Here is a 27,893-nt window from a genome sequence, read left to right on the forward strand (position 1 = left end):
GTTGGAAATTTTTCACCTGTTACACGAGTTTCGCCCTGGGACTTGGAAAGAGAGTCCAGGGCATGGCTCACAGGTAGAGCTACTTCAATAAATTGGTTGCAGTGTGGAAAACAGTGTTTGTGTGCAGTATTTTACTTGCTGCAGATGGCACGGGTCATTCAGTGTATGGGGAGGGACAGTCTCAGCTTCATATATGGCTTCAGTTGCAACAGCCTAGTTTTCCCCCATGTAAGCCTGGCTCCCATTGCTTTCTACTTGTATTTAATTTAATTAAAGAAATTTATATATCACCACTCAGTAAATATTTCCAAGGCATCTCGCCAACACAAAACTATATATTAAAAAACAAAAACGACAATAAACAAAAGGACAGAATTAAAAATGAAAACAACACAGCAGCATAAACCTTCCTATCGAGGCTTGGGAAAATTAATTCATTTCAATTAACTTCCCAGTTACTCCATGATTCTACTATTCAAATACAGAATATAATTGCTGACTCTCTGCTTTCAAGAGTAGCCTGACATACGAAAATGACACAAAGCAAGCAAGCTTGCCCAATCACTCATCATTTTTCCTTATATGAGGAAAAATGTCACCTGCTAAAGTTCCACGTATCAAGCTGCTATTAAAAGCACAGTAACAAGGGTGGAAAAAAGATGGCAACCCCAGGGATGAAACTTGTAACAGGCTAGGGAGCATGAATTTTGATCTTCTTTTAAGTTTCTAGTCCTTAAATATGTGAAGACAGACTTGGAAGTGGGTGGGGAACTTCTAGTTTGTTCATTGTACTTATTAATTGGGCTTGGGGTTTTTTTATGAAAAGTATCTCAAAGCAACTTGCACACACAAAAATTGTACATAGGTTAAACCCAACCAAAAACTGAAACTGAGCCAACATAGTTATAAACAGCACATTCATATTTATAAAATGGCAGAACTAACACCCCAATCCACTGAAGGAGGCCACAAATTAATTAAATGTCCAAAGGCCTGACAGAAAAGAAATGTTTTTACCTGGTGCCTAAAGTGAAGGTGCCAGAGGTTTTTAACTGCAGTCCTGTGTACTTTTACCTCAGAGAAAGCCCCAGCTGAACACAGTGGGGCCTAAAGGTAAAGGGACTCCTGACCATTAGGTCCAATCGCGGATGACTCTGGGGTTGTGGCGCTCATCTCGCTTTATTGGCCAAGGGAGCCGGCGTACAGCTTCCGGGTCATGTGGCCAGCATGACTAAGCCGCTTCTGGCAAACCAGAGCAGCGCACGGAAACGCCATTTACCTTCCTGCCGGAGCAGTACCTACTTATCTGCTTGCACTTTGACATGCTTTCGAACTGCTAGGTTGGCAGGAGCACAGACCGAGCAACCGGAGCTCACCCCATCCCGGGGATACTTCAGAGCAAACAAACATAAGGTTGCACCATTAAGTCTCAAAAGCCGCCATATTAAGAGCCAAGCACATGTCCTAGCGATCAGGGGACACAAGCTGTCCCCACATAACTCTGGGCCACCTCTTGAGTTGCAAACTCAGAATAGGTTATCCAACAGCAGCAAATATATTCGCATGCATATAACCGGCTGTCCCCAATACAGAATTCATGCTGTCTATCTTTCCACATGGCAAGCTCACAGATACAGCGCGGTTAGCAGTTAACTCCAGAAGGAGATGCTCCCAATAAAAGCCATCGAAACGACTGCCGTTCATAAACCCGGGAGCGAAAACAGCGGGAACATGTTTGCGCGCAGAGTTGGGAGCGAGTCCCGTTGGAAATTACCGCTGCTGCAAATAATGCCGGGAGACCGTACTGTGTAACATGACGCTTCAGCCTAAAGCGCGCTTCCTTGGGAGTAAGTCCCAATGGACTTCAGGCGGCTCCCCGAGGAAGCACGCAGAGCAGGACCGGTTATGAAACAAGATCGCCGACAGTCCCGGCGCCTCGCTAGGGGGCAGAAAGATGGGGAAGGCAGGGAAGGCGGCCGTGCACCACGGCGCTCTCCTTAAACGTCTTCCGGGATATGTGGAGTGACGCCCGGTTCCTTAGTCATTGCCCAGCAGATAGCAATCCAAAGCGGGCCAGTGATTCACGCTACTTTCTTGCTACCACCCCCCTCCGCCTCCTGGAAATAAATAGGGCGGAAGATGCAGCGTTTTCCTGCTCCCTTGCAGACTTTCCATTTTGCAGGTAAGTGGAAATGCCGGAAGCTTCCAGAGATTTCCCTTTGTGGGGCGGAAATAACTGAAAATAATGATAATGATTGTTTCTGCGAGTCCAGTTTTGCGAGAGGCCTGACTTGGACCGAGGCAGTGTTTACGAGCATTTTGGAAGGGGGCATTTCGTTGCTCCGTTAGCAACGGAGGATAGTAGCCGATATATGCTTCTCGGCTTTTTAGCAGCATGCCGCAATTTCATTAAAGCAAACAAACAAAAACAAGGCAGCTTTCCATAATAATAATAACAGTTTTAAGGAAGAAGTCACCAAGTATTTCCGTTAGTTGCCTACCTTATGAGCTTGGCAGCAAGTGAGTCGTTTTCAGCAAACGGCTGAAAGTTTGCATAAGAGGCGCTCGCTGAATCCCGGTTGGAATCGGCTGGTTATCTAACGAGCCTCAGCAGCTCCGGGGACAGCCGGCGACGCGCCTCCTGCGGATGATCCCGGGGACTGAACCGGTGTATTAGGGATCAGGCGGTCCTGAGACTTTCTAATGGTTTCTGGATCCCATGCTTTATGAAGTATCTACAGCACAGCATGTGCCAATAAGTAATCTAATTAGAATTAGCAAAATTAGGGTTAGTAAAATTAGTACAAACTAATCGGTGCAATTAGTACGTAGATCTCTGTTCCTCAGCTGAACACTTCACAGCATTATTACTTTTCCTCCTCTTTTCTCATTTTCTTTAGCTTCCTTGGCTGAAGACCTTTTGCTCTCTTTCCGATGGGCGGCCAAATCTCTGTGGACAAGTCGGTGCAGGTGGTGATAGTCGGGGGCGGCTTCGGCGGGATTGAAGCTGCCCGCAAGCTCAAGTGTTGGGGAGTCCCCTTCGTTCTGGTGGACATGAGGGACGCTTTCCACCACAATGTCGCTGCTCTCCGGGCTGCCGTACAGAGTGGTGAGCTTCTCCTTCTGGGTGCAGCACTTTGTGCGCTTCTTTCTCTAAGATATGGGCAGTTTGTATGAGGGAGATAAACGGTCAAACCAATTGCATAGATGGGGGCTTATACCATAGAGCTGTGTTGCTTATAGGCAGATACTCAGGCCTTAGAAATCACAATTGGTAGAGAGGGCTCTGTGCGATGTCATTTCCTCTGTTCTCCTGGAGAGGAAGGACTTCCTGTTCCCCTCTTCCTTCAACCAGCCATGGGGGCAGATGTGCCCTTTGCTTTCTCCAGCTCAGACAGATGCCTGAAGCTGGTTACACTGTAAATATGCCTATTTCCTCTACATACATATTTTATATTGTTGCCACTGCTATGAACCAATGCAAGATGATCAGTAAGTCAGTCATATTTTTAAACTTAGCTCCCAAGTTGTAGCCCGATTCATTGTGAAGTGGAGCAAGGAAGGGAGAGCCGGCTTCCTTCAAAGCTGGACTTGCTCACAGCAAAGTTTTATAGCTTAACGCTTATGCTTTATACATTTTGCTGCCAAGGATGGGATTTTGAAACTCTGTTCAACCCACACACGTGGGTGCCTGGAGGGATAAATTGCAATTAATATATCATCTCCTACCCATTAAAACCCATCCCACAAACAGCTCCAGTGTGCTATGAGAATATTTGTAGGTAGGATGGGAGCTCTTGGATCTGTGTTCAGAAATTAAGTACTGAGCCTGATAATCAAACACCTCTTTCCAGGTGGCAAAACCAGGCTGAATCCTGCACATAACAGCAACTGTAGCCTCATTCTTTTCCCTACACTTGTTTCTCTCCCTGCCCTTGTCCCCAACAACTTGATGGGTCCTTTCCTTTCAGGGCCATATGCTGGGAAACTACTTTTTTTCTTTTAAATGCCCTGTAAATCTTTAGGCAAAATTTGCTGCGTGAATTGCTAAGCCGAAAAGTTTCCAGGTAGCACCCTGTGATTCTCCCACTCCAAGTACTTGACATTCCTTCATTTTTGCAGTCCCAGATGGGAGTGATAATGAGGTTTAGTGCACCCACAGTGACAATATTGGTTTGAGGAGACAACAAGTTATATGGGCCTGCTATAACAAGAAAATGTTTCAAAATTAAACCAGTTCAGGATACTAGGTTGAAATTCTGTGATTTAGCAACTTGAGAAGCCTGAGGGCACCTGAGCAATACCCTGATCCTTTCTCTTCTGTTCCATTTCTGTGTTGTTGATCTGAAGGATTGGTTGTATTTTCTTTGCTTTTAGAAATTGGTAGTTGTACAGTGATTTATGCCACTTTTTTTTACACTGTATACTGCTCTGAATACATTGGTAGAAGAATCAGACAGAAAAAATATAGGTATATTCATACGGCAAAGTTTTGGGAACCTTAATGTTTGTGTGGCAGAATTATGACTGAGGCCTAGTCTACACATGCAGCAGAATGAGGTGGTTAAGGCCTGTGGTGGTATAAAGGACCCTAATTTATTAAGTTTTATCTTTTTGTGTTGCCTTTTGTAAAAAGTTCACTATACCTAGAAACTGGAGCAGATCCATGCCTTACGTTTAAAACACACCCAACAAAAACCTCCAAGGAAGGCGAGTCCACAACCTCCCGAGGAAATCCGTTCCATTGTCAAACAGCTTGCACTGTCAGAAAATTCTTCCTGATGTTTAGTCAGAATCTTCTTTCTTGTAACTTGAATCCATTGGTTTGGGTCCTGCCCTCACAGCAGGAGAAAACAAGCTTGCTCCATCCTCCATGTGACAGCTCTTTAGATATTTGGAGATAGCTATCATACCTCTTGTCAGTCTCCTCTTTTCCATGAATACAGCTGGGTGTGGTTTAAACACATGGTGTGGACCTGCAGGTGGGTTGGACTGAAGTGTTTTTGTTTCTGTTATAGGTTGCTATTTTAACTTGCAGGGTTTTTTTGGGGGGGGTACACTCTGAATATAGCATGCACCCCCTGCGGTCTACTCCTATTACTTTGGGCTTCTACCTTCTCAACCTGCCACACACATAGACTAGGCCATACACATATTAAATATTTAACTTCTTTGTAGTCTTGCTCTTTAAGTACCATTAATGGCCTGAAAATTCTATACATCATTTTGCAGGATTTGCCAAGAAAACTTTCATCTCCTTCTCCAAGACCTTTGGAGGCAGTTTCCGGCAGGGTCTGGTAATTGGAATTGACTTGGAGAAACGGCATGTCCTGTTGAATGATGGTGAAGTGAGTGCATTGAGGCTAAAATCTGTGGTAGCCTGTAGACATGAATTGCAAGAAGGTCCGACTGACCCTCTTTTAACATCTCTTTTTAGCACCTCTGCTATTCCCACCTGATCCTTGCCACAGGGAGTGATGGGCCTTTCCCAGGAAAATTTGACAAACCCATGGACATGCAGTCTGCTATTCAGACCTACGAGGACATGGTTCAAGAGGTGATGTTGCAAATTCCTTTTGGTGGGAAATTGGTCTTTTCACCTTGTGTATGGCTATGTCTAGGGTCTGTACATGGACCTACCTTGGCTCACTAAAGTGCCACTTAAGGCTGACTTCTGGCAAGATGGCAGTTGGGCAAGTCCAAATACTCCCTTTCAATCAGAAACTCAGACATATAAGCTAGGCACCAAATGGCTCCTTAAATCAGGGTTACAGTTGCCAAAACGGAATGTCTGGTTTCCATTTGGCGGCCAGAAGGCTCAAAAGTTGTATCTTTCAAGACAACTTTTGAGTTCCTGAAATTCGCTCTGATGGTGCAGATAAAATATGGCAGATAGAATTCCATAGGATGCGTTGTTAGCATGTGAAAACAGGCAAGACCCAAGGATCCCCAGGCATGCACCTTCAGATGGTGGAGATGTCGGGCACCATCCTGTTTAAAATTATGAAGGGATGTTAACATAATATCTAAACTCTCTCGTTTCTCCTGGTTTTGAAAGGTTGAAAAATCTCCCCGCATAGTAATTGTGGGGGGTGGTTCTGCTGGTGTTGAAATGGCTGCGGAGGTTAAGACGAAGTATCCCAACAAAGAGGTAGGAGCCACAAGTGACACTACCGCTCACCAATTCCTCTGGTAATTGAAATTTCCCCAGAATAGACAAGGGTTGCCATAAGTGTGGACTCTTAAATGTTTGTGTGATTCTAAATATCTCTATAGTTTTTTACATTTCTTTACCCCTGCCCCCCAACAGATAACTGCAGTTCTGTGCATGGTTACTTGGGAACAAGTTCCACTGTGTTCATCGGGACTTGCTTCCAGCTAAGTATGCATAGGATTACAGTTGAAATTATTTTATTTTTAAAAGTGAATGGGTGCTTGGCGTTTTTTCCTCTTCTATTGCTTTGTCTTTAAATGTATGCTCAACGCTACAGGTTTGGCTAATTCCTCTTTTTTGGTCTTTTTTTAAGTAGAGAAATTGCAGTTTGGATGAGTTGTTGCCCAGTTCTGCTGTTAAGTTGAATTGTAATCCAGGGACTCCATTTTCTTTGGCTGTGTAGTGGATTCTAGCTTGCTATGTCTTCTGTAAGCCAAAGCTTTACTTTTGTGGGAGGCGGGGTGGGGAGCGATCTAGATTTAGTTGCCAGCATAGCAGACAAAAATTTGAAAAGCTGCATGATTTTATGGGCTCTCAATGGCCACATTTAGGTGTCATGATATACTAGGGAAACTATTTACCATGCATGAAACCAGTTGCACCCACTTAACCATATTCCCTGACTTAGTGTAGTATCTGAACCAGGAATTGTGGTTTCTTTCACACCAAGCAAACCATGATAAGCTAAGGTCTACTGATTGTGGTTTGAGAGAAACAAACCATGATCCCTGATTTGGATGGAACACTAAGCCACCAACTGTGTTTTACTTTCTCCCTAAAAAGGAATGAAGGGGTTCATGCATGGGGACCCATGCTTTACTACGATTTACCACAATGTGAGAATGCTGCCTTTGTAGTAATCGAAAACCTGGTTAAATTGATACTGCAGACAGGTCATGGGTCTGTGCTGTTAACACTCACAAATTCAACAATGTGGTTTTGTCCCCAGGTCACCCTTATTCACTCAAAAGTTGCACTGGCAGATGCAGAAGTGCTCCCCAGAGTTCGGCAGGAGGTGAAGGAGTCCCTTTTAAAAGAGGGGGTACATCTCTTATTGAGTAGGTACATAGCTCATTTATTGCATGTAATTGTCTCCTAGGAAAGCTGAAAATGATCTTTCCTCTTAAACGTTTCCAGACCAATTTAGGGTTGCTTCAGAAGAGTTTCTTTTTGTACTTTGGTATACATACACTGTGCATCTCAATGAAACTATGCTCATGTAATTTATGTAGCTACTTTTAAAATAATACACAGGAACAATTGGCAAAGAGGATTGAGCCCCTGCTCGTATTTTAGTAGCATAAATGGTTAACATGCATGCACATGTCAAATTAGGACATACAGTGTTTGTATTTTGTACGTTGTTCAAAAAAGTTATTTAGAGTGGTTCATGGGGATTACATACTATGGCAACTTTCATGTAAGTTGGAATACTGTACTCCCATTGGACTTAGAGAGTGTTGCTTCTGAGTAGGCAAGCATAAGATTATACAGTGGTACCTCGGGTTAAGTACTTAATTCGTTCTGGAGGTCCGTTCTTAACCTGAAACTGTTATTAACCTGAAGCACCACTTTAGCTAATGGGGCCTCCTGCCGCCGCCGGAGCACGATTTCTGTTCTCATCCTGAAGCAAAGTTCTTAACCCGAGGTACTATTTCTGGGTTAGCGGAGTCTGTAACCTGAAGCGTATGTAACCTGAGGCGTATGTAACCTGAGGGTACCACTGTACTTCGTTCCTCTTTTACTTCAGGTTACTTGGTGAGGATATTGTGTATTTATTTTAACTGAAATGTGTTTTTGCTCAGGAGCTGTATACGATGTGAAGTCCTCCCTGTGACCAAGTTCCAACTCAATTTTTATAATTAGAAGTTGCTCATATAATAGGGTTTCAATATTTTCTTTATAACCAGGAGGGTTAGTAACACATCTTTTTAAAACAAAACCGTATTGGAAGTTTTGAACTGGGCACTTGGTTACTTTTAAGTTATGGTAAATATAAAACAGGGTTGGGGACTGAATGTAGGCTCTCCAGATCTTTTATCTGACCTGTGAGATTGTGCAGGCCATGCCATGTGTCCAGTTTAACATATTCCAGCCTTCCTGAGCACCCTGTCTGAAAAAGTTCCCCCACCCTTGTTCTAAAATTTAAAGTCAACCAACATCCTTTCAAGGAATAAATACCTTAAAGCACAAGAGGATGGGAGCACGATTGTTGCAGTGGTTCAGTGACGTATGGTGTCCTTGTTTTTGTTTTTTGGCTGCTTACAACAGGTCAGAAAGTTGAAAACCTGCAATCGCTGACTTTAAACCAATTCAAAGAGAACATGATAGTGAAGACAGACAAAGGCACAGAGATCGTTACCGACATGGTGATTCTCTGCACTGGGATAAAAGTCAATTCCGCAGCATACAGCGGTGCATTCAGTAAGTTATTTCCCACCCTGACTTCATGTTTAAGGAAACATAGTTCTTCCAATCCTCATGTCTCAATTATAAATTGGAATTGTAACTTTGTACTTAGTTTCAGAAGGCGCCAGACTAGCGGTATTCATTTGTTGGCTAATGTTGATGCCTTTTAAAATGTGACCTTTTATTCATATAGCTGGCCCTACCACGTAGTATCTGCCTCCACTGCTAGTTTTGGGAAGATAATTAAGGCACACATCCTATGCACACATAGCTGGGAGTAAGTCCCACTGAAGTCTTGCTTCTGAGTAGACATGCATAGGGTTGAACTGAGAGATAAGATTCTGCATGTATTTTAATCATTTTTAGACCTGGGACTTTGGAAGAAAATATACTAAAATGGGCACTTCTGATATATCTATATTATAAAGATAACGTTAGATAAGACTTGTTTTGTGGCTTGTGGAGAGTTCATGGTTTCCATAAGACCAAGAAAGACAGGTTAAACTGAATTACATAGTTCATGGAACTACATACTGATTTAATTCCATCATCCATCATTAGGCGACAAGCTGGCAAGTAATGGTGCTTTGCAAGTGAATGAGTACCTTCAGGTTAAAGGATATGATAACATTTATGCTATTGGCGATTGTGCTGATGTGAACGAGCCAAAAATGGCATACCATGCTGGGCTCCATGCAGATGTTGCAGTGACAAACATTGTCAACAGCCTGACACAGAAGCCTCTGAAAACCTATACACCAGGTAAGTTTTGTTTTGTGCCTTCATGTCTCTCTTACACGTCTTCGATAAATGTGCATGACAAGGGGTATGACAGGAGCTTCCATAACTGCACCAGAGTTTGAAGCTGCTATTTTAGGGGACTTCCTACAATCTCTTGTACTGCTGGTTCATTCCATACTTTATTGAGCATTTTACTTGGGATTGTTCGGGTGGAGAAATAATAGTTGCTAATTAAATGTGCGAACAAGGCCTTGATAGCTGTTATGAGTGGGGAAAATGGACTTTGCATGAAATGTGGGTTAAATAATTGACTTAAAGTAAATAATATAGCTTTATAAATCTTTGTGTCCCCTTCAGGATCACTCACATTCTTGATCTCACTGGGAAGATGTGATGGAGTGGGCCAAATCAGTGACCACTACGTGGGACATCTCTTAGTGACAGTAGTTAAAAGCAGGGATCTTTTCATCTCACAAAGCTGGAGAAAGATGGGTCAGTGTATGCCATGCTAGATAGAAAGGGGCTTGCAAGAAAAGATGGGGGTGTAACAGGACCAGTGCCAAACAAGAATAAACCTTTCAATTAAAGAAGGGTTGGGTAGTTATTACTAATTTTAAAAAGCTTAACTTTTGTCATATATGGTTTGTATATCTTATCCAAGGCTATATTTTACATTGGACCTTGGGATCATTTTTACTATCTGGCTCATAAGCTATAATGGATTCTGAAAGTTCTTGAATTAAAAGAAGTAGCAACCTACAATCTGTTTTGTGCTGTATTCATTGAACTATGTGTGTCTTGTCTGCTTGAGTTTATCTTTTTTTGGTATATTAAGCTTAAACCTACCTCTTTCAGGCAAACAATTTCCCCTAGAATATATTTATATTGACTTCTAGCTGATCCAAGCCCAAAAGGTTTAGGGCAGTTGGTCCATGCAGCTCCCAAAACTGTGTAAGCTATGATGTGGAATAGCTCAAGCTTTAGAACTTATCAGTTCCTAGGACCTCAACACTGCAGTTGTTGCTACTTTACATATTTTGTGTGTGTTGAACGTTGTTTGTTTCTTAAACAATACAGTATGATGACCTCAAAAAGTGAAGTTTTTTGTTTTTAAAAATGTATTTACAAGTTGTGTGTTTTCCTTCTACCTAAGGGTCAAGAATGGAACACTGAAACCTTTATGAACAAACCTGGGTGGGTGTGCAGAATCATTTTGATTAAAAAATCTAAAATGACAGCAACATACCTATTTTTCCTTGCCACCAACACACGGTCGTCTATTTCAAAGTAGATAAAAGGTAAATGTAAAATAACATTCCATTATGCACTACTTTTTTCTGTATTCAAAACTTTCACCCATCATAATACAGCTCTTTGTTGTTGTTGTTGATGATGATGATATTTCAAGAACAAACATAAAGGTGCCTCATCATATTACTCCCTTTGTTCATGGATGAGAGCAGAAGTGGGCAGTTTAGTGAAGCTGATTTTTGTCTTCTTGAGAAGGAATGGAACTAACATTGACTTCAAAATAAACTGTATAACACACTGGGCACTATTCAACTAAAGTTGAGCACTTTATGTACTCCCCTAAAGCTCAACAGCTGAAATCTAGGAGACTTACACGTACAGTGGTACCTCATGTTACGGATGGGATCTGTTCCGGAGGCCCGTCTGTAATGTGAAATGCCCGCAACTCAAAGCGCTGCATCTGTGCATGCGGCAAAATCCGGAAGTAACCCATTTCGGCACTTCCGGGTTGCCGTGGGACATAACCCGAAAAGATGCAACATGAAGCAGACGCAACATGAGGTATGACTGTACCTGTATTTTGTGTGTGGGGAAATTCAACTACAATTTGTGACTGCATGGTTGCTTTTTTTTAGTACATTTGCATCCCCCCTCCATTTGTCAGATTCTGTGGTGTCTTTTAGTAGCGCAAAACTACAATATAGTCCGTTCCACATATCTTTCCCAGTGGCACTGCTGAATGACAGACTAGGATGGAACTGGTCTCATTGTTCCAAGAGACTTCTCTGTCATAAAACTGAAGATACTTTCCCTTGAGAATAAGTCTTAAGTGAAAAGGTTTTGAGTTTCAAGTTTTTAAAAAGCATGATGCCACATTTTTTTATATAAAAACAAATAAGATGAAATATTCTCAGCAATTACAGTTCATTCTGGGGTAAAACAGTAAAGCACCAAGTGAAGTTTTCTTTGAAATTACTTTCTCCAACATGGAATGTAGACATAACAAGGTTTTCTAACTACCAGTGGGGAAAGAAAGAGCAAACAATTCATTTTCCCACCCACTGTGTTGAATTGTCTTGCTACTCTAAAATGAGATTAATCTTTAAAAGGTCTAAACTAAAATAACTCGAGACATTAAAAGGTAAAGAGAGCTGGCAATGTAATTTCTTAGGGGTGATACAAAATGGTAGAGGGTGCCTAAAGCATGGTATAATTGCCGATCAAATTCTCCCAAACAAATTCCCCTTCTCCCCCCCCCATTAACAAAAGCCCTCCACCCATCACAAAACTTCAAAGCTACTCACATACTCCGTCCTCACAATATTTTAAAAATAAAACCCACTTCTAATTCATTCCTACTCATATTCATGTTGAAAAATAAATTTTCATTTGGCTTCTGTTGCTACTTTGCATCTAGCTTTGCCATCTCTTGCACGTAGATGCCAATGCTCTCACTGTCAAAAAGCACGAAGTAAATGTTCTTCAAGGAAGAAGGGCTGGAGTCATCAAAATGAGAAGAAATGGCTTTGAGTGTCAGCTGGGCTGCAGTCTGTTTTGGAAAGCAATTTCTATATACAGGGGAAAAGAAATCAACATTAAAGCTTGAACATAAGAGCATTAGCCCAAATTATGAGCTAAATGTATTTTATAAATGCTCAACTCATTATCTAAAATATGTTATTCCAGAAAATTATCAATAATGTTCAACCTTATAACTGCTAAGATTATAGCAGCTAAAAATCAGAAAAAGCGTATCTCCTACTATATTTGAATGGATTGAGAAAATTTGGACCATAGTAACTATGATCAAGCTAACATAAAAGTACATATGCACCAGCCTAACAGACTTATGGAAAAATGGGTATCTGCTGCTCAGGAATATCAGCATATTTATAAAGGATAGATAATCTTTGTTTGGGAAGAAGAGGAATAATAACAGGCAAGGGCTCATAGGGACATGAAGCTTGGAAAGAGTGCAGTGGATCAAGATCAAGATGTGGCTGAATCAACAACAGTAGTTTCAAGATACAGATAGTAGAGCTTACTTGGTCATGGAAATAAAGGGAAGGGAATTATGGGAAGAGAAGCTGGCTGATAGTGCTTCTCAAAGCACAATGGCAGTCATAACGAAATTCAAAAAGATAGTATACCACACAATGTAAGTGATGAATGGCTACTGGGCAGAGGAGACACTGTTGGAGAGAAGTATCTTAACATTTCACCTAGCATACCTAAATCCTTGGACAGCACTGAAAAAGGCCACAGCTATTGAAATATAAAGCCAGTCACAGAAATCATTAGGGCAGCCAACTCCTTTCTAGCAAAGCTCTTTAGTAGTTGCATGAAATACTACAAGTTCAGAAAGTGATGCTTTCCTTGACACAGAGATGCAATGACTTGAAAAAGTTGAACATTATGCAGTCTTTAAAGGTGCAGGACCTCTGGCAGGGAAAAAAATATACGGCAAGCCTTCATGTCACACTTACAAATTTGTTTTGTGACAAATTTGACAAGATGTTGAAACATTCATAACTAAGTGGCGGGGCTTTACAGAGAAAACCACATACCTGCCACTGGGGAAAGGTGGGAAAGCCACAGATTTCAGCTTCTTATCTTCAGCAGCAGTTAAACAGTTCTTTACAGTCTCCTCCAGTTGCTCTTCACATTTGTCTGAACCCCACTGTGGGATGTGACAGTGAATGACAAACTTTGCTGCTAGACCAGTAGACTGGCTGAGAGCAGCTGAGGAAAAAAAGGGAGAAAAAAAGCAAATATGTTAGGCGTTAAAAACACCCTGTCAGTTTAATCAGGTCTATAATTTTTGGCTACGGAAACCAATAATTTTTGGCTACAGAAGCCAAAAATTGTTGTTGCCAGCCCCCATCCCTCTGTCTGGCTTTTCCTCAGGAAGAACCAGCGGGATGGGGGGAAGCTTGCTTGCATACCACTGCTTGAAGGTGCCTTTGCCATCCTCCACGCAGTGAGGGGAGGGTTGCCATGTGGTGTAACCCACAGCCCCCCTCCTGACTCTGGAGGGTACAAAAATCACTCTGCAACCACTAAGCTCTGCAGCTTCAGAATTAGATTTAAGGCTTAACATCTCTTGCACTCCGCAGAGGATAGCTCCACACTTGCTGCAGTGAGTGTGGCAACTGAAACTGTTAAGCCTGCTATTCATTCATACTTCCAAACCAAAATAACATTCCTTATAAAAATATAAGGTAGTCTTTATTCTGTTGCAATACAAGCTACCTGTGGGATGGAATCCCACAGAGATTGAAATAACTCATGCATTTTTTTGAAAAGCTATCCCAAAGACAAACAACAGCAAGAAAAAATATTTCTTGAATATTTGAAAATACTAAATGATTAATAAAAAAATACTAAAATACTAAATGATTAATAAAAAAAAATCTGCAATAAACAAAAAGCAATAAACAAAAGAGGTTACCTTCTGTGACTTCCAGAGGTCCTTGTGTTTTACGGAGTTCCTTTATGGTTTCTAAGAACTCTTTACCTCCAGACTTTTCCAGTGCCTTACCTGGGGGGCAAAAAAGCAAGACACGTTTCTATTAAAATACTAGTGGAGTTTTCACATAAAAATATAGGATCTGAAGTCAGCTATCAGTTTTGAGCCTATAGCCCTACGGTCAAAGATTCATTTAATAAAATGATTTCCCCTCCTCCCAGTGCCTCAACTTTCCATTTAAAATGTAGATAAATATTGTGCTGGCTGTCTCAAGTTTATTATAGTTTTATAGCACTATGGTTTTTATTTTTTCTATTTCTAAGACACCAAGATAATTCATTTTATGAGGTGTCTAAAAGAGAATTAACAAACAAAACTCTTAAAACACTAGCAGAAACCTAAGTACATAGCAAATGCAGCCAACTTTAGGATGGTGTAATTAAAAAGCAAACATAGTATTGCACCAACTTATTGTGTTATGAGATATATAGGCATCTGAAATCTTGAAACAAGACATTTGAATGATATCACTGTTAAAAATAAAACAATTGCCACAAAGATAGAAACTGCTGTACAAATACTGTAAGGGCTTTTGTTACACATAACTCAGACTTCAGCAACCTGGAGACCTCCAGAGGTTTGAACTACAACTGCTTTGAGTGCCAGTCAGCTTAGCCACACTGGCTGGGGCTGATGGAAGTTGTATTAGTTTTGAGTTCTGATGTTAAGGTTAAACTTCAACAGTCCCCCTGGAAAAGGGTTACAATTACAATTCAAAGGTTCAAATATCCCCATCTCCTTTAAAAAAAAGAGTCTTAGAGACTTACCTACTTCTTCTTTGAGGTCTATTTCACTAGTAGTCGGGTGCACAATGCCTTCTACTTTCATAGAACCGATATGGCTGATGTCACTCTGCGTCAGAGAGAGCTACAAGATGCCAATGAAACAGGAGAAAGAATTCACAAGAATATAAAGAAGCTGGCTGGATTGGACTAAAGGACTATAAAGTACAGAATCTTGTTTCAAACATGCCAAATAGCTGTCTTCAGGAAACCTGCAATCGGATTGCATAAAATCAAAATCCGTCTCCTATTCTATGACCCCAGCAGATTGTATCCAGAGATACTTTTTAGAGATGAGGAAAACAGAACCAAACATAAGATTCAAAAAGTGACCATATCATAGATTCATATAAAGGCATCAGGATACTGACAAGTTCTATTTTCAGGTCCTTTCCTAACATTCCCAGCAAAGAAATTGTCTTTATGCTGCAAACCAAGTTTATGTTTTCAGTGAGCTGCTAACCATAACTTTAATATATTTCCTATGTAGTCTTAGCCTGTTCACATCCCGTGTGTGTGTGCGTGCTGCTATGCACTTTGCATTTATTTACTGATGCTGTGAAATTGTCTGAATACTAAACTACTAAAACAGAAAGCAGATTGTACTTCATTTTCTTATTGCTACCAAGCTGCTATCAAATTGCAAGGCTCTCACTTTCAAACTAGGGCTACGAGCAGCTCACTTTTCAGACTTCAAACAGAGCCTTTAAATACAGGATGACCACAAGCTCTTTTCATTAGAAACCCCTGCTATCTTTTAAATGCCTATCTTTATAATCAAGTAATGCATTAACCTGGCCCAAATCCAGCTGCACATGTGCACAGCAGTAATTGGGCTTCTGTGTGCATAGCCTGCATCAGATAACTGGTGATAACGCTGATCACCCATACAGGGGAAGGAGGTAATGGGAGAGAGGGTACAAAATCCAGTCCCCTAACCAACAAATGGTTAGAATAACTGCCGGTTTTCTGACTGCAGCGCAAGCATCTGGATGCAGGGAGGAATTATGCAAGTAATTACTCATTCACCTATGGAAAGAACCCTGCTTTCCCGCCCCCAGCTGATCAGGGCACTTGATTTCTGTGTTTACTATATGTATATGTATCTATAGTTACAGAGATTCACCTGAAATAAACTGGACTAAGGGCACATAACTTCCCCTCTAATAGGTTCATTGTTTTCAGTTTGCACAAGAAATACCTAACATTTTTGGATTTCAGTTTTACTAAAGCTGCATCTTCCTATTATTACTATCATTAAATTTATATACTGCCCTTCATTGGAAGTTCTCAGGGTGGTTCACATCACAGAGAAAGAACAAATAGTGAGAACAAAAGCAAAACAAAACAATACCCCCCCCGCCCCATTCCCACAATCACATTTAAAAGCCCACAGAATATTAATCATCCTGGTCAAAGAGGAACATTTTCACCTGGCACATAAGGATATTTAATGAGGGCATGCAGTGAGCGAACCTTGCTGGGGAGAGCATTTCACAAACGGGGAGCCACTGCAGAAAAGGCCTATTCTTGTGTTGCCACCCTCTGGACCTCTTGAGGCACATGAAGCAGGGCCCCAGATAGCGATCACAGAATCCGGGTTGGTTTATATGGGGAGAGGTATTGCAGCACAGTGCATGAAGTAGCAGCACAGTGTTCAGAGATGTTAAGATTATTGCAGTGCAAACTAATGCAGTCCCAGACCCCTGGAATTTGTGCCTTTTAAATAACCCATACCTATTTCATGCAACACTTTCTCACAGAGTCTGTGTGTGTGTGTGAGAGAGAGAGAGAGAGAGAGAGAGAGAGAGAGTGTGTGTGTGAGAGAGAGAGAGAGAGAATATTCGTTGCTGTGAATGAGGAGAGGGGTGAGACCTCAGTAAGAATCATGACTGAATAGCAGGGGCATGGCCTGTTTTAAACAGGAGAAAGCTTAAACATGTAGTTCCTAGAGTGAAGATCTGCAGAGTGGCTACTTCATCATGATTTTTTTTTTTTCCTTAAAAGAAGGGATTGCTTCATAAAAATACTTCCTGGATCTTGAGGAAACCCTGACTAAAATATATGCAAAGCGAGAGTCAACTGAGCAAATTTTGGTGTGGATAGTGTGGACATAATTTTATTGTACTGTTCTCTAACTTGGTACCTTCTGTCCTGGAAGAAGACTCTTGGAGGAGAGTATAGTGAACCCATCACCAGGTCCATCATCAGCCGCTGAATTTGATGCTCCTTCTTTTTCATTCTCCTTCTGTTTGTTCTATTGGGGGCAGGGAAAAGAAACATTAAGAAGAAGAAAACCTAACAGAGTAGGTGGGGAAATGTACTGTCAGAGAAACCCCCCCCCCCCAAATATTCACAACTAGAGTTTCCTCTGACGTGGTAACTTTTGTTTTCCACATGAGGGGCTGGTTCACATAAGCATCTTACTGTGTAAGAACAAAACAGAAGAGCCATTGTGTAAGGATCTTAACACCTTATAGGTAAAGGTGTGACTTGGCTCTCAAATGAACAATGTGAAGATCAATGCTAGTATTAAACATAAATATATTTTGCCTTGCAGAGTTGGGTTTACTTTAATCTGTGCTATCCTGGTCAGGTCAGGTGTCCATTTGCAGCTCTGATAGATTTTGAAAACATGAACTGTTAACATATCCATGTGTGACTCATCTATAGTTTTTTTATCGCCTGGCATATGTTGGAAGTGGAGAAAACAAACCAGCTCTTTAAATCTATGTTAAAAACCAAAAACACCAAGACTGTGGTCCTAAACGTAACTACTTGGAAATAAACTCTGTTGAAGTCACCCAAAGGTTCACTTTCTTAGATGGAAGGAGCTTCCTTTGGAGGAAGGGAACCTTTGGATATAATCCAATGAGACTAATTTCCAAATTATTTCCCCCCAAAAATGGTGAAGTCTATTCCCTCTTTATACTATTAAGTGTTAAGGATAGCATTATATGTAAGGGTCCCCCCTTATACATTACAACCCTATATGGCAGCCAAACTCTTGAAAAGCTTGAGTTATTCCTTTAAAATAACTTACAGTTATCTTACAAGAAGATAACTCTGAAATGAATCTGACCACAAAGAAAGGCATTATAATGAGACCAGTCCTAAGAGGGATAGCATAGCCTGTTTTCCAAATAGAGCTGCTTGGTCCAAGTTTTGCTTACCTTTTTGGGTGCCCGGGCTTTTGCAGCCTTTGTTTTCTTTCCAGTCTTCTTGGTCCCCAAATATTTCCTCCCTCTCTTCTCTGGAGAAGGTGAAAGGATAGTATCAGATTTGCTTTTGGTGCCTCGTTTTTTGGCAAGAAGCTCTGGATGAATCCTGGGCAGGACACCTCCACTTGCAATGGTCACTCCTTTTAGCAACTGCAGAAAGAAGCAGTGTACAGAGACAGGGCATACCTGAATACAAGTTCTCTTGAGGGTACTCATTCACTTTGATAGATTTGCTTGTTGTTTTTACAAACAATTCACTGTACAAAATGGAAAAACTCCAAATATGCAGCTCTGCTTTCATGCTTAAAAGAATAAAAATGTGATCAAATAAGCAAAATAAAAATAATAAATTCAGTTATACTTCCTACATTTAATACAAAAAGGAAGACACAATTTATAGATCAGATTGCTGATACTGAAGGCCCATGAGCTTTGGTGACAATATACTCGTTTATGCTGTTATCACATTCTCCAATATTTCATGGATGAGAACTGAGCCACTCTTTTGTGCATGTCCAAGTATTTCTGGAGTGGAGTCTGGCACCTCAGCAGCATGCCTGGCCACATAACGCTGCGGCCAACACAATTCAGACTCAATCTGCCAAAAGTAGAAACTGGGAGCTAAGGAGAAGGCTTAAGTGGACAAAACTAGTGAGGCAACCCACAAGCTATCCAGCAAGTAAAAACAACACTACTATATTGCATTTAAACCACAGAACACTGGTCCACTTTAACAGTCGAGGAACACAGAGGCACAGCAGTAAATACCCAGCCCAAGTTAAGTGAATGAATTTATAGTAAGAATTCTAGAAAAATAAAACATTAAGCAATTGTAGCCTCCTTGCCCCCAGTTTGCAGTGTGGTGGCCTAGTTCCCACAGAGATTAAACTACTAGCACTTCTCTCTATAATAGTTAAGTATCCCTCTCCATTGCTGCAAACTTCACCCAGAGAGTGTACCATTTCATCCCACCTCTCGTGTTCCTTCCCCATTCTGGGAAAACCAACCCCTGCTTCCCTTCCTATTCTCCCCAATTTCACCCAATGTAAATTATGCCAAGACCTCACTAGGGCAGCTCAGGAGTCTACTTTCAATGTTGGGCCAGAGTTCTGAGAATAAAGGCACCTCTGAGATATGAAGAGTACGAGCCCCTCATCACTGAACTACTGCAGACTTTTGCCCTCCCACAAATTTAACACTCAGGAGTGGGCTGCCTCTGAACACATGCATAAACACGGAACCAGCATCAATCCTTTCTGCAATGCCCATGCCCATTGTCTCCTCCCACTCCTCTCATTCCTTAACTTTCTCTCTCACACTTTCCCATCCCTTTTAACAATCTACCACAGTGGTTCCCAAAGGGTGTGGCACACCACACTGGTGTGGCAGGACATCGTGGCAAGTGTGGCAGAAACATTCTAGAACAATAAAATATTTAAACATTTCAGTGCAGTATAGTATATCCAGCCAATTGAGGAGATATGGAGAAGTTTATTCACTGTTATGTTACGTTTTGGTTGGGTCTTATAAAGGTATGTTCGTATCCAGAGGTACCACTGCATAAAGTAGCACATCTCAATCTGATAGGCTACTCTTTGTGACTGTCTTGAGCTTCAGCTGCTGCTTTCATTCACATGAATCATGCAAAAAGGAGGGGAGAGAAGAGGGAGGAATGCCCCCCAGCCTCTAAATAAATCTGATTCATTGAAATATTTGCACACTGCTCTGTATAGATTTCATAGTGGTGTAAAACCATGGCAGTCATGGTTGAAACAGAACAATTGGAAAGCAACAGAACAAACCTCCAGCAGTTAAACTTGGACCAAGTTCAATGGAGTTTACTCCCAGGTAAGTAGGTATGGGATTGAAGTTTAGGTGATTGCATTTTGTGGCATTATAAATGTATAGCTGTTAGTATACCCTTTCTTAAACATTTCTGTGCTGGGGCAGCATGTCTAACTACTGAATACTAGTTAATAAAAATGTACTATTCAAATCAGAAGCACATGACTGTAGAGCTGCCCCATGTAGAGCAGGTTGATAAGAATGCTTTAAATTGACTCCAAACACTTCCATGCTTAATGTTTATTTTTTCACTTTCTCCCTCCCCCTCCCTGAAACTTTTAAACAAAGAACAGCAAACATGTTAATGAAGAATAACTGCAAGCCATGCAACACCTTGTTTGGCAAATTCAGAAAAAAAACTGTAAGAAACCATGAGATCTTGGTTTTTCAACATTTTTTTTTTCCTAGTAGTGTTGAACTACAGCACTACAACAGTAATTAACAGTTATCCAATGCAATTATCTTCTGTAAATTGTTTGTAAAGCATACCTGATTCAGCTCCTCATCATTAGCTACTGCCAGAAGGATGTGTCTTGGAGCAATTCTTCCCTTTTTGTTGTCCCTTGCAGCATTACCAGCCAATTCCAATATTTCTGCTACAAATACATTGGGATACATGTCAGTAACAAGATGCGTCTGTTCCTGGGACTCACTATATAAATAATTTACACATTTAGGCCATCTGTGAACCACCTCATGGTTTCATTTCCTAGATCTGTAAAATTCTAGGTCCTTCCTTGAAATGGAAAAAAAGCCTGGGATGTGTGTATTCCAATACCTTTGCTTTTAATGATTTACTGAATTTACTAAATGGGGGAGGAGCAGAGCAGCACATTCTGAGCGTTGCCAGCTTGCAGTGCAGGGGGGTGGCTTCCAATCTTTCTTTTCACTATACCAGTTCCAGGCTGCTAGCACCCTGCTCCTAAAGGTACCATTTCAGAGCTTTCTTCCTGCTCCCACTAGCAGGAGAACTGGCACGAGCTTTCTGCTCACCTGGGCCTTCTAGCACAGTGGAACCCTCTCCACTGGCAGTACTTCTCTGGCAAAGAGGCAAACAGTGTGCCATCCTGACCCCTCCAGCCATAATCAAGGGATTAGGATTGCACTATTATTTGATGATTTCTATTTATATCCTGCTTTTCAATTATATAGTGCCCAAAGCTTCTTACAAAAAAAGAAAAGCTTTCCCACTTGGGATAAAGCATGCATGATCGGATGTCCACTATTCCCACTGCTCTGTTAAAAGCTTGAACTCAACAACATCAAACGAGCAAATGATTTCTTTACCATTATACAGCCTCATTTCCAGAAGTGTTGTGCAAGCACTTGGCCTTGCCACTTCATTAATTTAATTTAAACAAGTTCTTACCTGCTAGATATTCTATGACAGCTGCCATGTAGACAGGAGCTCCCACTCCTATCCGGAATTTGTATGTTCCTTTCTTTAAGTATCGCATCATTCTGCCCACTGGAAAAATAACGCCTGCTCTGCTGGAGCGAGACATTTTGGTCATTTTTTTCTTTCCACCTCGGGCCGACATTTTGTCGCTCTGTGTTTTTCAGTCTTCTGGCAGATTATTCTTATTTGCTTGTCCTAATATAAAACATACAAAGGGTGAAACAAGGATTGATATTGGGTGTGATATAATAGGAGTTGGATTTTTTCTTAATGTTGGGGAGCAAGATTTAAGGCTGTGTACACACTATACCTGGCTACGCTATATGTTCAGAACACATTCCCCTGCAAAGAATTCTGGGCCCTGTAGTTTGCCCCCAACAGAATTAGAATTCCCAGCAACCCTTAACAAACTGCAAAACATAAATGACCTATAGTAATGTAATTAGTATGGAAACAATACTTTCAATATTGTACCAACTAGTCCACAACGTGAACAACTAACATGGCACAGCTGCCAACACCCATGATACATCTGAAACAAAGTTTTCATAGCCAATTTCTTCGTCTGATGTTCATGTGAGTGTCAGGGCTCAGGCAGCAAGACCTCATCACACACACATATGATGTTATGAACAGGTGTGAAGGAACCCCATGTCGCAGAAGTACAGTACAAAAATAAATTGAGAGAGAAAAAAACCTGTGTGAGACACACCTCAAAAACAGGGTGAAGACTGTGACCACGAAACACTGATTTGCCCAGGGGATCTGGAGAACCATATGGGGAAATGGAATAGAGTATCCTGGAGGAAGGGTACTGACTGGAACAGTGAGCAAGAGCACTCCGCACTGCAACACTGAATATAGGTCCCATTTGTCTGATTCAATTTCTCCTATTACAACCAAACCTGTTCATGTAATAGCCTCTCATATTATCCTAGGCTGTTCCAATGCAAACTAAAAATAGGCTTCTATGCTTTTAAAAATTGCGTAAAGTGAAAATTTCTGAAAGGCACAGCTTTGTCAAGGAGTGAGCATAATTGTACCTGTTGAAATTGTCTTTGCTACACAACTATGAAAAATACGGAAGCTGTATCCTCCATTGCATCGGAATACACTATATTTTGATTCCATATGGCCACAAAGGCATATATATCTTATAGGTAATAAGTAATATATAAGTAATTTCCATTTTTTATTTGACCTGAACTGTGGCTTTTAACCTGGAAGCCTCATACACAGATGAAACTTGTCCTAGCATAAAGATAAATGGATCTCAGGGTTGTGATCTAACTATGGAGATGTACCTGGCTTACACGCATCTGGTAAAATAGCCTGTATTTGCTCAGAAACTAGGCCACAGCCCCATACCCGATTCTGTACATAATGCCCATTGTGTGCTTGGCATTTTACAAAGTGAAGGAGGCACACAGGAGACAACAAAGGGGAGGAAAATGGAGCAGTGATAAAAAGGGCAAGTAACTGCAATTATTTCAGTTACATGTACTTAGGCTTAGTTAAATGCATCATTATACTGTTATTTGTTTGTGCTGTGTAGCTTTTGTGTGCCTATGTGAAGGGAAATAGGATGGCAACCTTTTCCCCTGGCAGAGGCTCTCTGCCTTCAATGAAGGCAACCCATTTATGCGGGGGTTACATCCCAGGTCATTGTGCGCAGTCAGTGGACTGCGTGTAAGCTCATTCTGCCCTCTTCTGGCACCAAACCTGGCAAGTGTGTGCACGGTCCTATGTGCATCAAATGTGCACAAAATAGGATCTGCCCGTACCAAATTATATGCTGAAGTTCAAACAGCTGCAGCATTCTCAGAATGAGGATAAAACAATAAAGCAAACTACACCTGTTTAATGCAATTCCTGTCAGACTTGTAGTTCTTTAAGATACAGAAACATAGGAAAAGTGAAAACCCCAGAAGGTAGAAGTGTTGTCTGTGGATAGATTCCTGATGTTAGTATACACAATATTTTGCATTTGTGTAGAAAGCTGCATGTCTACTTGTATTTCTGAGATAGGGCGACCTAATTCTAGTGTTATCTAGGTGATGTGAGCCCTGTTCAGAAATGCTCTCCATGCATTCAGGGAATCAGGGGAGAGGAGGGCGTGGAGCCCACTGGTCCCACCTTAAGTTTGCCTACTGACTTCTCATCCATCACCTTCATACATTCAGTATAAGGTTTGGAAGCTTAGGGCTCCCAAATATATAGCAAACCAAACCTTCAACCGAAGGTGTACAGGTTGTGGGCAAGGCCAGCAGACATGCTGATACCGCTTCTCCTTCTCACTTGTTTCCTAAGCACATAAAGGGCACTTCTGATTTTTCTTTTCTTAAAAAAAAAATGCATTTAAGACCATTTCTATACTGCTTAATATACAAAATATTTCTAAGCAGTGCACTGGAAAAACACACAAATATTACCTAAATATGTAAAACCACAAATACAAATAAAAAAAACAAGAATGAAAAGTTAAGAAATAGAGCATTATAAGTGGTTGCAGCACTTCTGCTCGCAGGGGGAGATATCCATGATTTAATGTTCCCCATACAGAAAAGTATATACACTAGACTAGATGATAGGGAGAAGGGAATCACCAGACTACCAATTCAGTGGGTGAGGTAAAGGTAAAGTGACCCCTGACCATTAGGTTCAGTTGTTGCCAACTCTGGGGTTGCGGCGCTGATCTCGCTTTACTGGCCGAGGGAGCCGGCGTACAGCTTCTGGGTCATGTGGCCAGCATGACTAAGCCGCTTCTGGCGAACCAGGGCAGCACATGGAAACGCCGTTTACCTTCCCGTCGGAAGGTAACCTATTTATCTACTTGCACTTTGACCTGCTTTCAAACTGCTAGGTTGGCAGGAGCTGGGACTGAGCAACAGGAGCTCACCCCGTTGCGGGGATTTGAACCGCCAACCTTCTGAACGGCAAGCACTAGGCTCTGTGGTTTAACCCACAGCACCACCCGCGTCCCAATTCAGTGGAAACTGGGCCTAAATGATAGGGAGATCAGATTGCTCAAATTATGTGGCAACTTCATTATTTCCATTAAATCTTCTGGCATGATGCAGAATACTGTATATAGCTATTATTTATCTAAAACATTTACATCCCTGTCAACAGGCGGGGTTTCAAAGTGGCTGATATAACCATGATATGTGTTCTTTTTTTATTATGGCAGTAGTGATCGATTGAGGGCCTGCGTGGGAGAATAAGAGAAAATGTAAAAAGAAGTAGACAACCATTTGGAAAAACAAAACAAGAAACCTCAAGACCTCGCAACTCACACACAGCGCTTCATAAAAAGAAACGCACTGCGCATGCTCCGCGGCCGTTTCCTCCATCCATAACATTCCCTCTCAGAAGAGGGAGGTGTGACATTGCTCGTCCTCATATAAGAACGCCCCACTCTTTAAAGGGGCTGGCCTTTAAATTCAAGCAGGAACCTTTCTGTTTCTTTCAAATTCCAAACCGCCAAAGCATTAAAACTTATTTACGTAGCGAGCGAGAACGTGGAGGAAGATGTTGATAATACGGAGTCGGGGGCGGGGCGCGCGCGCACTGAGGGACCCGCCCCGCCTAACGTTCTTTAGGGCACGCGCTCATAGGTCGGACGGTTGAAAGACGCGGGCTGGCAGTTTTTTCTTAAAGGGGGTGTGTGGGTGGGCGTGAGGGGGCCAGCGTTTAAAGAGGCAGGATGGAGAGCGTGCGCTTATGCGCGAGCCGCCGGTCAGGCGCGGGGAACTCTGGGAAACCAACGCCGTTCCCTTTCCCGCGCAATTCCCGTCCTCCTAGCCTCTGGCGGGGCGGGTGGGGGAGGCCTCTGCCTCCGGGCTCTCTCGTCAAATTCCCGCCTCTCTCCTAGTTCTGCTTGTGGCCCGAGATGAGCGGGGGGGGGGGGGGCAGTGGTTGAGATGCCGTTAACCGTCTCTCGTTGAAAGGGCGCCCCGGAAAGGGAAGCGCCGGGGAAGTGACCTCTCCTCACCTCACTCCCCCTTGGGACAGCCGTGCGGTGGGGAGGGAGAGAGGGAATCGCGACCCCCGAGAGAAATGGGGGGGGGGGGGGGTTTAGAGAGAAACGGCGCAAAGGGCGGCGGCGCCTCCCCCCCTTCACGCCACTCGGCGGCATTTTCTTGACCTCTGAGGAGGACAAAACGGGAGCGGGAAAAGCGCCGCAGCCTCAGCGGGAAGAAATTCTCATCTCGCGCGCTGAGGTGCCGCCACTCCCGCTTTTTTTTCCTGCTTCAACGGCTCGCTCTGCCGCCTTTTCTCTCGTCCCCTCGCGTTGCTCCCTACCGGGGATGGCGCGCCTCTCCCCGCATCGCCTTCATGCGTGGGAATGGGGGGGGGGGCAGGAGGCTGCGGCTGCTTTCGGGGGCCGCTTCCCTTCCCGCGGCGGCGCTTTGGGTGAGGGGCGGGGGCGGCCAGTGACGGCGACAGGCCTCCTCCTTCCCCACCCTCCCCTGCGGGCCCCAACGGCTTGTCCTCCGGGGGTGCATTAACCGAGCTTCCTTCCCCCCCCCCCGCCCCGAGCCTTCCCGGTCACCTGCCCGCCTGCTGCCGCCTCCGCTCCGGCGCCGCCGCAATGCCCGCGTCGCGCTTCCTCCTTTCCCTTCCGTCGCTTTTATTGTATGGTTTCAATGGCGGCAGCTCTGGAGGCCGGTGGTAGGGAGGGGAAGGGGGGTCCTTCTCCACATACCACCTCTAGGAGGAGCCACGGCAGCGCGGTCCTCCGAGCGCCCCCGCCGCCAGCCCTGGCGTCGACGGCGCTCTCCTGGTGCCTCAGGGAAGAGCCGCCAAGGGGGCCGGGTCGCCGAAAGGGAGCAGCGATGCTGGCAGCTGTAGCAGCAGTGGTGCTTTTTAGCCTTGCTCTTCGTTTGGATCGGCTGTGGGTCAGTTTTGGAGCCATCGGGACACCCTCTCGAAATAACCCACTAACCCTCTTCCTACCTCTGAAGGTTCCCAGCGCCTCCCGCTCCCGAATGCTTCGCGATTTCTTCCAATTCTTGCTTCGCAGCGGTGACTTTAACCTAAAAGAAAGCTCTCTGCCAAGGAACACCTGCCCAAACAGAAAGGGGCGGGGCTCTTTGGGAAAATACTGTGCAGTGGTGCTTCTTTGGACCCGGTGTTACAACACCGCTGTACTCTTTCGCAAGCTGCTTCAGATCGCTGTTTGGCGAGGATGTTGCAGAGCGCGCTTGAGATCCAAGGAAGCATCAGTTAGGAATCTTGTGTTCCTAGATGCCCCTCTTCATCTTCGATGCCGCACAAAAAGTACGAGGCTTGTGTGTTCAAAGCTGCCACCGCAGCGTAGGCTTTTCGCCCATAATTATACACTGAAAGGGTGGCACATCATTTCCCCACTTTTCATTACCACTGTTTAGCGCAGTAAGGGTCGAACAGCAACTTGTTTGGAGTTGCGTTTTTTTAAAACTGTTGAGGTGGCATCATCTGTTCTTAAACATTTCAGGCAGATTGCTTCCTGTAATAAATTAATGTGAGTTTATTGTGTGCAAAGAAAGGGAAGGACCATGCCTCTGGTAAAATATGCAGTTTGCCCCAGCAACAAATTATGTGGAAGTAAGTCCTGCTTTGTTTCCTGAGGCTTCCAGTAAAATGTTTATAAAATGCTTCAACTACATAAAAAAGTATCTGGAGAATTGGGTTCATCTCCCTATAGGACTCTACTCAGACTTTGAGATATTATTGTAAGGCCTTACTCCCATGTCTTGCAAGCTTCACAGGCATGTTAAGTGGACCTTTTCAGTGACTGCTCTCAAATTGTGGAACTCATTGCCACAGAGAGCTAGGTTGGCTCTTTCCTTTTGTGGACAGGCAAAAACTTGATCCGGAAACCTTTGGCCACTAACTGGCTGTTGCAGCAGGGCCTTCTGAAGGCGTGTGATCTACTTGTGCTTTTAAATGGTTTAGAAGTCTTTCAGGGCTGTTTTTAATAGGGTTACTTATTTGTTTTTTAATAATTATACGGATTGTGCATGTTTTAGCTGTATTTAGCTGTGATCTGTCTTGGGTCCTCTACTGGGAGAAAGGTGGGAGAAAAAAATAAGTAAATATGAATAACATAACAGTACTAAATGCATAACTAATAAGATTGAAATAACATTTCATCACTAATACATCAAAATCCTTTTAAATCTTATTTCCTTTCACAAATGCAACTACTTTTTGTCATAATTTTATAAGTCCTAAATAAAAAAAGTCCTAATAGTGAGATACAGCAGGAATCTTGATCACAAGACAATTATATCTGTTGAAGAATTATATCTATCTGAAGAAGTGTGCATGCACACGAAAGCTCATACCGATAACAAAACTTAGTTGGTCTCTAAGGTGCTACTGGAAGGAATTTTTTTGTTTCAATTACGGCAGACCAACACGGCTACCTACCTATATCTTTTGGTGTCTGGCAATGATTTCTGCACTTGTGCATGAATCACACGGGTTGTGATTCGGCACGTCTGCAGATGCGCAA

The 27,893-nt window shown here is 42.7% G+C and overlaps 2 protein-coding genes and 1 long non-coding RNA gene across 15 annotated transcripts in view; 1 reads left to right on the plus strand and 2 right to left on the minus strand.

Moving 5' to 3' along the window:
- LOC310678122 overlaps positions 1–2,592 on the minus strand; it is an 85,388-nt gene extending 82,796 nt beyond the window's left edge. The window contains exon 1 of the long non-coding RNA XR_014511631.1: positions 2,502–2,592. This is a non-coding gene — a long non-coding RNA (uncharacterized lncRNA). The remainder of the gene's footprint in view (positions 1–2,501) is intronic.
- Positions 1,945–10,126, plus strand: AIFM2 (AIF family member 2). 4 transcript variants are annotated; one of them, XM_083441430.1, is made up of 9 exons: positions 1,945–2,182; positions 2,901–3,109; positions 5,233–5,348; positions 5,438–5,557; positions 6,059–6,151; positions 7,164–7,272; positions 8,486–8,638; positions 9,185–9,385; positions 9,722–10,126. In XM_083441430.1, the coding sequence occupies exons 2-9, from the start codon at positions 2,935–2,937 to the stop codon at positions 9,874–9,876; spliced, it is 1,122 nt and encodes a 373-aa protein (XP_083297556.1). In that variant the 5' UTR covers positions 1,945–2,182; positions 2,901–2,934; the 3' UTR covers positions 9,877–10,126. The 4 variants fall into 4 exon arrangements, with proteins under 4 accessions (XP_083297556.1, XP_083297558.1, XP_083297557.1 ...); XM_083441432.1 differs by lacking the exon at positions 1,945–2,182 and adding an exon at positions 2,643–2,759; XM_083441431.1 differs by lacking the exon at positions 1,945–2,182 and adding an exon at positions 2,652–2,788.
- MACROH2A2 (macroH2A.2 histone) lies at positions 9,133–26,921 on the minus strand. 10 transcript variants are annotated; one of them, XM_083441446.1, is made up of 10 exons: positions 24,668–24,697; positions 23,248–23,335; positions 21,362–21,586; positions 20,482–20,588; positions 18,100–18,297; positions 17,073–17,183; positions 14,912–15,011; positions 14,067–14,156; positions 13,183–13,357; positions 11,750–12,183 (listed from the first exon to the last, which is right to left on the minus strand). In XM_083441446.1, exons 3-10 carry the CDS (start codon positions 21,531–21,533, stop codon positions 12,018–12,020), a joined length of 1,119 nt encoding a protein of 372 aa, XP_083297572.1. In that variant the 5' UTR covers positions 21,534–21,586; positions 23,248–23,335; positions 24,668–24,697; the 3' UTR covers positions 11,750–12,017. The 10 variants fall into 10 exon arrangements, with proteins under 10 accessions (XP_083297566.1, XP_083297564.1, XP_083297567.1 ...); XM_083441440.1 differs by lacking the exons at positions 23,248–23,335; positions 24,668–24,697 and adding an exon at positions 26,351–26,921 and having other exon boundaries at positions 9,133–12,183; XM_083441438.1 differs by lacking the exons at positions 23,248–23,335; positions 24,668–24,697 and adding an exon at positions 25,947–26,331 and having other exon boundaries at positions 9,133–12,183.
- Positions 26,922–27,893: the final 972 nt, after the last annotated feature.

The sequence above is a fragment of the Podarcis tiliguerta genome (genome assembly GCF_965153285.1).
Source record: "Podarcis tiliguerta genome assembly, chromosome: 5".
Taxonomy (NCBI): Eukaryota; Metazoa; Chordata; class Lepidosauria; order Squamata; family Lacertidae; genus Podarcis; species Podarcis tiliguerta.